Source organism: Mus caroli, chromosome 9 (assembly GCF_900094665.2).
Source record: "Mus caroli chromosome 9, CAROLI_EIJ_v1.1, whole genome shotgun sequence".
NCBI classification, from domain to species: domain Eukaryota; kingdom Metazoa; phylum Chordata; class Mammalia; order Rodentia; family Muridae; genus Mus; species Mus caroli.
In genome coordinates, this window is record NC_034578.1 from 27,288,642 (window position 1) to 27,300,385 (window position 11,744).

Genomic DNA, 11,744 nt, shown 5'->3' on the forward strand with positions numbered 1-11,744 from the left:
GAACAAACCAGTCCCTAAATCAGTAGATGGAGAGAAATAATTACCATGGGAGTAGAAATTAAAGAACTGGAATATTTTAAAAACAGAACAAATGGAAGCTAAACAATATTGTAGGCTTAGATATTTCAAAGCCTAATTTAATAAGGGTTCTTAAATGCTTCAACTTCCCTCTCTAGCCCACCAACCAAAGGTAGGGGAGAAAGATGGTTAATGGGACAAGGGGGATATTGACTTGTTTAGGAGTAGTTCTTTGGGGTGATTCCAATCTTTGTTGTCAGGATATCAGCAGTCCAGTCCAACACCAAACACCAAACACAAGTCAGTAGTGGCAATCCAGTCTAATTGGTAAACACCACACATGACTCAGTAGCAGCGGCCAGATCTAGTAGAAACTGCAAGGCTCTGCCGAATGGGCATGAGTCTGAGGAAGCAGCAAGAAGCAGCCAGAGTGCCATAAGAAGTTCTTTGACACATTTCCTATTCAAAGTCACAATAAACGAAGATCAGTTAAGACCAGCGAAGTGTTGTAAGGCATACCAATGCGAGAGTGTCATTCACTGTCTGTTGGGTTCTATTTATACTCTTTCTAAACATCACATATCCCCTCAGATGTTTGCCTCAGCAAAAAATCTCTACATGTCGGCTCCAGCAAAATATCCTCTCATAAGACAGTTGGCAGAAAAATATCACATGATACAACTGCGTCTCCAAAGAAACCAGAAATTTCCACTTCACAAGGTTTACAAACTTAGATAAATTAAACTAATGAAACATAGAAGACAACAAAAGTTCATTCATCACGATCAAGTTGGTCATTCTAGACATGCAGGGTGGCTCAATATACATAAATCAGTGTATATAATTCACAACATAAATGGACTCAAAAGTAGTAATGTCATGATCACCTTGAGAGATACAGAAAAGGGATTTGATGAAAACCAACAGCCCTTCATGACAGAAGTCATGGACAAACTAGGGATAGAAGGGGCACACCTCAGCACAATAAAGGCTATATATGATAATAACCACCATCATGATAAACAGAGAAATACAAATCATTATCATTAAAATCAGGAACAAGACAAGGGTAGCACTCTTGCTAGTCCTATTCAGTAAGGTGCATGAAGTCTTAGAGCAATAAGACCAGAGAAACAAAAGTGTTATGACTAGAAAATAGAAATCAAAGTATCCCTACTCACAGATGGTATGATACAAAATTCTAAAAACTATACCAAAACAAAAACACAAAAAAACCAAGCCTTCTGCAAAGTAGAATACAGAATTAACATGTAAAAATTGGTAGCCTTCCTACAGACCAATGGCACACACACTGACAAAGAAATCAAGAAAACAACCTCATTCACGCTATGAGAGTGGGGCAGTTTAGAGGAAGAGGGAGGAAGAATGAGAGAGAGAGAGAGAGAGAGAGAGAGAGAGAGAGAGAGAGCCCTAGAGTAAGCCTAACACCAGAAGCAAAAGACCTTTGCAATGGGAAGACCAAGGAAAGACACAGGAAGACACCTGAGATCCCCAACACTGCTCATGCTGATGGGCTGGGAGAGTTGATGATGAAAATGTCTATCTTATTAAAGGCAGGCTATAGATTCAGTGAGAATACAGGCTATGGTTCTCACTGAAAATATGTTCTCTGTCCCTTAGTTAGTAATGTCCTTATTAACGTGTGTTTGTGTTGAGCGTTTGCCACTCTGGAGATGGAGTTATCGATAGGTGTGAGTTGCCAGGTATGGGTCCTGGGAGCTGAATCCAGGTCTTCTGCAAGAGCTGTGCATGCTCTTAACTGTTAAGCTACCTCTCTGGGCTTTGTTCTCTTCCCTCTTTATGGCCATGCTTCATATATTTGATCTTTTCATTAACCTCAAACGGTACATTTAAAAAACTTTATTTTTAGTCTTATTTATGTGTACTCATGAGTGTCTGTGTGTGAGGTATGTGTACATGAATCTGGGTGCAAATAGAGACCGGAAGAGGACACCAGAGCTCCTAGACCTGGAGTTCCATGTGACTATGAGCCAACCAGTATGAGTACTGGAAACTGAACGTAGGCCCTCAGGAACCCTGTGTGTTGTCACCTGCTGAGCCAACTCTTTGGTTTCTAAGTGGTGTATTTGCACTTTATAATCAACCCTTGTTATTGATTCTAGTTATTTTTCCTTGCCTTAAAGACTTTATATTTTTGTCATCTCCATGATATGATCTCCATTCTGAGACTTTCCATGGGGTTGTTTGTTTGGCTTCTTGAGAGTTTCATGTTCTGGCCAGGCCTTTGTGAGTCAGGTGGCAGTTGCTAGTCTGGTCACACCCTTGGGTGGACTTTATTTTTTACGAGTCATGTTGAAACATTGTTCTTTCCTTTAGAAGATTTAGTGGCAGATGCTGCTCATGCCCTTGAGAATTCTTGGAAGTTAAGCTGTAAAGGCCGGTTCCACCTCTATATCTGGTTTGCTGCCTGGAGCCTGTATCTGTTTTTTTTTTTTTTTTTTTCCTTCACACCCTGGCTCTGACCTGGTTCTGACCTCAGTGAATACTGTGCACTCCTGTGCCTCAGTGTGTAAAGTGGTAATGGTATTATCTATCACATAGGGTTGATGTGATAACCCAAACATTCAAATTTAGATGAGAGCAGATAAATATTTACATTACACTGTGCTTGGCACATAGGAAACATATAGGAAATGTTCTCCAGTAGAGAGAATATAATATTAATGTTAAAATGGAAAAATGATAACATCTTTGATAATGGATATGCACACATTGTCTGACAATGCATTATGGTTAAAAAAGAAAATAAACAAAAAACTTCTTGCAGTCTAAATGATGGGAACTTTTGTTAGACTTCATAGCCAAAGTTAATAATATACCTCGAAGTCACTTAATCCCATGATTTCCTATCATGAGCTCAGTCTGTGTCTTTGGCCTGCTTTTTTATTTTTTCTTTTTTTGGCTATTTTTCAAGAATTTTTATAATCAATTTTCAAAGTAAGAACACTATTTGGGCTTTGTTGTTGTCTGGTCATTGAAAACCTCACCCAAGTGTGGAGGGTGAGCAGAAGTCACAATATCCACACAGTCAATTAATGATTGTAAGGTAAGTCTATAGGCCCTCAGCTCAATACCCAGCACCATGGTGGTGGTGGTGGTGGTGGTGGTGGTGGTGGTGGTGGTGGTGGTGGGCATTAAATTATACTTGTAGTGAAAAAAAATTGGATAACACCAAAGATTTTTTTAAAAGTGATAAAAGCAGTAGGAGTGACTAGCTGATGTGAAAGGGAACTATGTATGTCTGAGAATTAAAGTTGAAGTTTGTTTTAATCTAAGCATTTATCTTCATAAAAATAGAGCATCTAATCTCTCATCTAATAGTATAATTCATCTGTATAAGCACTACTGGATTTTTCATAAAGTCCTTCTTTCAAAAAAAAAAGTTTTTAAAAGAAGATACCCTCTTTTGGTTCTTCTAAGGTGGGAATAATAATGTTTTCATTATGAGATTGAAAAAAATATAGCGTGTATAAACACAACCGTGTATAAACACAACCTTGGGAATGTTTTTTTGAGGCACAAGATCCCTGACACGCGGAGGTACATAGAGACATTTACCATGAAGAAGTCCTGTACAGCACGTCACTTTACAACTGGGAAGGTTTTCTTGGTAATACTCATGCAGTATGCATAAACAATATGGCTGTTGACTTGGCAAGATCTGATGAGACTGCAAGCAAGGGAAAAAATAGACAAAACAAAACAGGTAATCGTGGCAGGCAGAAAAGTTATGCGCGAATGAAGGTCTAAAACTGAACACCAATAGAACAGAAGGGTTACTATATTATCTTTGTCTGTCACTGACAGTTCCTTCATTTCACACAAGGCTTAACCTTTGTTTGGCGACATAAATTTACATTTTTCCCCATGCGAATAAGAAATGTCTATAAAAGTTCAATGAAGGCATAACCAATTACATGCAAAATTGTGACATCTTGTTTTCCAACAATTTGAACACATTTAATTTACATCACATAGGTACAAAATATGTTTGAACGGAAATAAAAGTATTCTCTTGAATTAAATTATAGATTTCAGTATAAAAATCTTCTCTGTGTAGGGAGTTTTCTTCACTTCCAGTCCCAAACAATGGGTTCTTATCTCTACAGTGCTTGCCATGGGGGGACGCTCCCAGCACGGGGAGAGTGGGAGAGTGTGACTGATGGAGCCCGCGCTGTAAACATTAAGGATTGCTGGCTCTTTTTACAGACCGGGACACTGAGATACACCCCAATCTCTAACTTTTACGGTGAGGGCACTCCAAGCCAAGTTCATGATCCAGCACTGTGGTCTACCCCACCATGAGAATGACTTCTTTTAATAGTCTTCAATTGGAGCTAATTCTGGCATGAGGTTTACAGATATATTTGTATACAGCCTATCAACCAGTATTTTTGGGTGTGTATAATAAATTGTTCAGTCCATTGATGTACTGCCGCTCCTTGGAATACCGAAGTAATTTATACCATCCTAAGAACTGTACTTCCCCTCGATGGTGATGAAGAATAGATATGTATTTTCCCAAGTCTCCTTCTGGCCGGGTTACATTGTAGCCAGCGTAGTGAACTCTGTTCCAAAGGTCATCGTCCTCTCCTCCCCACCCCCAGAAGGCATTGGAAAAGCCGTTGATCTTCCTGAATTGCTCCACTGTCAGGCCACTCACCCCACCAAAAAACTCCGTATAGGGAAGAATGTACATGTACTTGTCCAGCTTCGTTGCAAAGTGCCTCGGCATCTCTCCACATCCGTAGTAGTTCCGATCATTTTCAGGCAGATGATCCACATCATGGAAGATCACACAGTCCCAGGCTCTGTCTTTCATGGCCTCTTTGAAACCCACATTAAAGAGCATTGCACGATTGAATGGTTGTGTGCCGGTCTGTTCGATGACATAAAAGGCAAATTCCAGCCGCTGTTTCTGGAGCATCGAAATCAGGTGCAGGAAAAAAATCGGAAGATGTTCATGGCGGTTTCGGAAGGGGATGAGAACTGCCACCTTCCATCTGGGCGTGCAGTCCTTGGGCCTCCAGTGGCCTCCTGGCCCAATGTCTGAGTCCTTGGAGAAGAGCTGATGGACTTCATCAAAACTGATCTCACTTACATTGACACTGAGGAATCCCCGTTTCGTTGAGCGTAGTGTTTTTATTGGTATACAGTCTGATCATGTGTCCAATTGTTTTCACATTCTCTCTCAGCATGATACCTCTAGCTTGTACCATAAAGAGGTATGTGTTGGCGATGCCTGGAGCCACATAGATGAAGTAGAGACAGGACGTGGAGAGGGAGAAGAAGAAGATGAAGGCGATCAGAGAGCGATTGGAGACCCACATCATCCGCTTGAGCGCAGATATCTTCCTCTGCCCTGCCAGCAGCGCGGGCTGCGCTCTCAGGCCAGACTCCGGGCCACGGTCCAGGCCCTAAACTTCCATGAATGTACGGAGAACCCCAAGAAGGTGGCGGGGTCCGGCCGGGGAGGCTGTGGGGAGAAGAACCGAGCCGGGAAGGAGAAACGGATGCAATGAATGGGAGGCGGTGGAGCAGCAGGAAGGGTGTTGGAAGGATGCGGAGAAACATGAAGGGAGGCCGGGAGACCAGGCTCCGTGGAGGCCAAAGCCACGGGCCAGGCTGGCGGAGCTCGGCGATGCGGAGTGCGGCCCGCGCGCTGCAGCGTGCCGGGGTCCCGGCACTCGGGGCGGCGTCCAAGAGGCGAGTCCCCGCGATCGGGACCCGAACCGGGTCGCGTGCGCTCTGCGGGCCTGTGCCTCAGCGAACGCTGTTACTCTTTAAGTGTCTTTAAAAAGAGAACAGTGTAGGGCTGAGTGCTGAGCAGAGAGTCTTTCCTTCCAGTGTCTTCTCTTGCCAAGGATACACTTACATGCCTCTGCCTGCCTCCCTTCCCCATCTTCTGCTCTTTAGTAGTCCACTTATGCCTTTGCAACATTGACAAAAATGTGATCGTAAATTGTAATCATAAATAGGATTTGGTTTGGTTTTCTGTGTTTGAAATGTCACAAGAAATACAGACAGAAGTGGAATGTCGAAGAGAAGGAAGAAATGAGCCACTGGGTGTAGAAGATTGGGAAGAAGTGAAGAGTGAGGTTGGCTTTGACATTTTAAAGCCTGAATTAGTCAACCTGTTAATACACTGTTAGCATAGCTTTCACTCTGTCATCCCCTGCTTCCTCTTAAGAGCTTTGGTTCATTAATACGAAGACCTGCAGAAAGGAAACCTGCCATTTCTATAATGTTTGACTCAACATTGCTTCTAAAAGCTTCAATGGAAGTAGAGCATGACATCTTAGCAAAGGCACAGCTGAAGACTTGTCCCATGTCCAGCTCTGGAGAGCAAAGCAGGGGCTGTGCATTCTGACACACAGTAGCCTCTACATAGCACTTCTCGCCACCAAGCTTGCTGGACCCTAAGGTCAATTCCCCAAAGTCTTTTTATATTCTTCTTCACACACATTGAAAGTACTCAACAAGCAATTCAAACCATTCAAGTAGCCTCAAAAGACAAAGGTGAGGGAGTTCCAACCCCAATTGTAATCAAAGTAAATTACTCAGGGAGTTATTAAACTATATTACGGGGAATAATGAGATCAGACTGATGATGATGTAGTAAACACGTCCGAAGCAATGATAAATCAGAAACTACTATAGCCTTGACTTCTCTGTACATTTTAGCTAGGGCAATCCCAAGTACCAGTGTTGGGGATGGTAATTACGTAGGCGTAGTGAGTAAAGGTGCTTGCTACCCAGCCTGATGACAAAAGTCTATCCTTGGAAACCACAGAGTAGAAAGAATTGACTCCCATGAGTTGTCTTGTGATCATTTCATGCACGCTATGGCTTGAACCACCCCTACTAAATAAAAACACTTAAAACATGTGAACATCAGGCTATAGCCATTGGGCCATGTTAGCGTGATGAAGGGCAAACGGAACCTACTTGGTCTTGTCCTAAGAGCAGTGAAAAACAATTCTTTTCTTCTCCAATATTTACATTGTTTATTTATTTCTCTTGCCTTGTCACATTAGTTAAATTCCCCAAAACAATATAAAACACTGCTGATGATAACCATTGTCTTATCCTTGATTGTATTAGAAGCAGGGTTAACATGTCACGATTTTTATATCATGTTTTTAAAATTTTTACATGAAGTATGTGTTTAATTTCCTAATATTTCAGGGGTTTTCAGATACACTGTTATTCTTGATTCCTAATTTAATTATACTGCGGCCTCGGGTCATTTTAACTTTGCTGAGATCTATCTTCTGACCCACAGTATGGCCTGTCTTAGTTAAGTGTTCTTGGAGTGTGAAAGGGGTGTGCATTCTGTTGGGAAGAATGTCTTAGAGGAATAAGGAGAACAAGTTAGTTCACAGTGTCCCCCGCAAACACTTGACAAGGTATGGTAAAATTCAAATTTTGACTAAGAGTTTACTATGTCTCCTTATATGTCTGCTGGTCGTTGCCACATTCAATTTGAAGCTTTGTGACTAGGAGTATAGACAGCTAGAATTGTTATGTTCTAGGTTAGTTATCTCCTGTCATTAATAAGATTCTTCTTTATCCTTGATAGTCTTTGTCTTTAGGTCTACTTTACCTCACAAAATAGCCACTTCTGCTTTCCTTTTAAGCTTCTAAGGTAGAATTTATTAATTACATATAATAATGGTAACACTGGTTTTTTTTTTTCATACATGTTCCCAATGTGTTTTAAGCATACCCATCTTCCCATTGTTTTCTGTTGTCTTTGCTGCACTCCTCCTGATGCCCTACATTCCTCTTCTACAAGCACCCCCCATTCTATTTTCAAGTCTTTAAAAACTTTACTATTATTTTTATTACTGTGTGTGTGTGCACTTCCACGCATTCCATGAAATCTCATATATGTGTGGAAATCCAAGAACACTTGGGAACCCTTCTTGCCTTTCATTATGAGTTCTGGGCATTGATGTTAGGTTGGGTCATCAGGCCTACACTTACCCAATGAGCCATCTCACCAGCGTCTTGTTTTTTTTTTTTTTTTTTTTTTTATATGACTCAATGAGCTTTACTAGGATTCCTTAATTGAGTGTAGGTGACGGTTTGTTTACTGGAATATGGGTACCTCCTAATTGTTATGTTCCTATTTCCCCAACTAGCAAGTAATTGCCCATAAATCTTCAGGGTGCGGTGCTCCCTAAACCTCACCCTAATCTAACCCTAACCATCAGCCAGGAGTCTAAATCCAAGCCTAACCCCCTATCCTTAACTAACCTCACTAACTCCCACATGCACACTTCCTTTGGCACTTTCCATTTTCTCCCCCCCCCCCCCTTTAATGTTTCTTGAGTCTTGGTGATCTGTCTATCCATCTATCTACCTATCTATCTCCCATTTCTGGCTGAGTATCGAACAGTCATTTATTTTAAGCATTCTGATTGGTTATGAATCACTGCAATCACCACTAATCATTGTAAAATGAAGATTACCTCACTAAAGTTGACAGCAAAGTTGATTTATGGGCATAAAACAGTTTGATGGGGACGGCTTGCACACTTAAACAGAACAATTCCAGAAGTTTCCCCACTAGGGCTTGTCTCCTCCTCAGTCACAGGCTTCTGAACAGACTTATGATACCTGACATGAATTCTCTCTTGAAGACTGTATCTCATTGCCAATCAGAAAGCAGTTACTTTTGCCCATAATAGACTTGCCACAGTTGCTCCAGTGGATACACCTTCCTGAGCTGGTTGGTGTTATTGCACCCAGGGTCCACAGCTGAGTAAGCATGTTGAGGACAATCCTCTACCAGTAGCCTTCAGAGCATCTTCCAGTCCAGCTCCAGTTGGATTTCTCTATGTCCTGTAGGCAGGACACATGGTGCCTTCAGCAATTAGGCCTTACCATTTCGTTCTGCTTGACAACCAGCACTAGTGGCATTTGTTGTATTGTTTTGGGGAATCTCTTGGACCTCCCATATCAAGAACTCATAGGAAGGTAGCACACCTCTGATACTGAGATTTTATTTCATCAAACTCTTAACTTTTTTTATTAGGTTACCATGTGTCATGGGGTTTTAGATCAATCATTAATAAAGAATATGTCCACAGGCTTGCCTACAGCCCATCTTATGAAGGGATTTTCTCAGTTGAGGCTCCCTCCTCTTTGATGACTCTAGCTTGTGTCAAGTTGGCATAAACCTAGCCAGGACAGCTAACCCCCTTGTCAGCTTTGGCACACAAACACATAACTGTTAAGCCACAACCTTGCCTTTCTTGTTTACAACCCAAGATTACAAATTAATAAAGACATCACAATAGAAAACATTTTACAAACTTTAAAAGTCTCACAGCCTTTCAAATTCAAACACTTTAAACATTGTCTCTTGCTGGCCCTGCACCTTGCCTGGGCAGCACAGTAGAGCTGGCCCTGGATATGGGGGCTGTGGGTGAGCCAGCTGCAAGGGCGTGAGAGCAGGAGAGCTTGGTGACCCTTTCAGTCTTGTCTGCTGGGTGGTGGCTCAGATGATGTCCTCCTCCTCTCCCTTGTTCCTTGCCATTGATGGCAGGTGGGAGAGCTGGCCCCAGGGTTATGAGAGTGGGGGGATCTTGCCATATCCCTCACCAGCTGCAACACTTGGGGGAACAGGCCCTGTGTCTTGCCGGGACAGGCAGGGTAGACCTTTCTCTAGTTGCGAATGTTGCTGGTGAGCTGGCCTCAGACTGTGAGAATGGGAGAGCTTATAGGCTGACCAGTTCAGGTACATCTCAGGCCCAGATTCAGGGCTTTGAATTGGCCTACCCCAACATATACCGATGAACTTCTGGCATGCATGAAGGGGCTGTTTTCACGGATCCAAAACTGCAGGATCTCCATGACACAGGACAACAACAATAGCATGTCCGAGAGGAGTCCCAGTGAGGTTCCATTACTGATAGAGTAGCAGAAGCCAGAGGTCTCAAACCAGACAATGATTCACTGCAATGAAAAATAGAATCTAAATATATTGTATGAAAAACATTCTAATTAAAACCAAAGGTGATTCCAGGCCATGCTGAGTTGGCAGCTAAGACTAGGCAGTACACCTTGTAAAGGTGGAAGGAGGGCACCAACTCTACAAACCTGTCCTCTGACATGTGTGCCATGCATGAGTGCGTGTGTGCATGTGCACACCCATACAAAGAAAATAGTACATGATATATAAAATTTTTAGAGAAATTAAAAAAACAAACTTTTGTAGCATAAAAATAAAAATTAAATGCAAGCAAAAATGAGTTTCTTGCACATTAGCATGAAACTGGGTGGTTAGTACATTTATAATTTAATCAGAATTACCCATGTCCTTATTTGGCTTTCTTTACTGGGTTGTCATCTGTTTCCATTCCTCACATTTGTCCCTTGGTTCTCCCCACCCCTTCCCTCTAGGTCTCTCGGGTAAGTCTCTAACTTTGAGTCAGCCCATTTTGTGTGATTGATGATGATGATGATGATAATGATTATTGTTATTGTATTGAGATGGGTTTACTATAGTGCCCAGGCTGACCCAGAGGTGCTAGGCTCATTCATTCCTCTCAGCACAGCCTCCAGAGTAGCTGGGACTACAGACCCATTATGCATATATTTTCATGTCTTTGGCTGCACTTGGTGGAACTTAGCAGCCTGAACTCTGTTCTACTCTAATGACATAGAAACACAGAGTGATGATGGCCTGCATTTGTCTCTTTTCACTGTTGTCAGTAGGGACATGTAGCTCTGGCTACATCTGAAAAAAGGGAACCTCAATAGAGAAGATGATACCATAAGATTCAGCTTCAGGGCATTAGTGATTGATGGGGGAGAGCCCAGTATAGGTGATGTTATCCCTGGGTTGATGGTCCTGGGTTCTATAAGAAAGAGGCCAAGCAAGCCATGTTGAGCAAGCCAGCAAGCAGCACCCCTCCATGGTCTCCGCATCAGCTCCTGCCTTCAGGTGTCTGCTCTGTTGAATTCCTATCCTAGCTTCCTTTGATGATGAACAGCTATGTGGAAGTGTAAGCCAAACAAACCCTTTCCTCTCCAAGTTGTTTTGGTCATGGTGTTTTGTTGCAGCAACTGAAACCCTGACTAGGACAGGCACAATGTGTTCTTTCAACATATTTAATTTATTTATCACAACGTTACTTCACAGGTTACTATGGTGCCTCATTTGCAGTGCAAAAGCCTCCCATTAACACACATCTTTCCCTTTTTCCCTGGCCTGGGAGCTACTGTTGAACATTATATATATAAAATAAACGTTAAAAGTCATTGTAATTGATGTCTTCCAGATCCAACAGGACCGATGGTCATATGAACTCACAGACTGTGGCAAGCACTCCTAAGACCTGTGGAAGTTCAAGCCAAACCAGGGCTCAGCACTGAGATGGGGAGTGGACGTGGGATCCCATTACTAACCAAGAAGTTATCTACTATTAACACTGGTTGGCAAAGGAAAAATCCAGTTTCTCCAATGAAGCCTTCCCGGCTATTATCAATCACACTGCTTGGCAGACCCCATGTACAGGAGTAGCTGACCAACACACAACAAACTTAGTATTTCTGTGGATTTTTTTTCTTTTGGCCTTTTTTTTTTTTTTTTTGTGGGGGAGAGGTCTTATTTGTCTTTTACTTGTTTGTTTTGATTTCCTTCTTTGTATTTTTCATTGTTTCTTCTTTCT

General features: G+C 42.1%; 1 protein-coding gene across 1 annotated transcript in view; it reads right to left on the bottom strand.

Annotated features, from left to right (window-relative positions):
- Positions 1–4,314: 4,314 nt before the first annotated feature.
- The window catches only part of LOC115031925 (beta-1,4-galactosyltransferase 6-like), a 51,787-nt gene continuing 44,357 nt past the window's right edge, over positions 4,315–11,744 (bottom strand). Inside the window, 4 exon segments of the mRNA XM_029481500.1 lie at positions 4,315–4,461; positions 4,463–5,183; positions 5,185–5,477; positions 5,558–5,816. Coding sequence (XP_029337360.1) covers positions 4,378–4,461; positions 4,463–5,183; positions 5,185–5,477; positions 5,558–5,816 — 1,357 coding nt within the window. The 3' untranslated portion in view covers positions 4,315–4,377.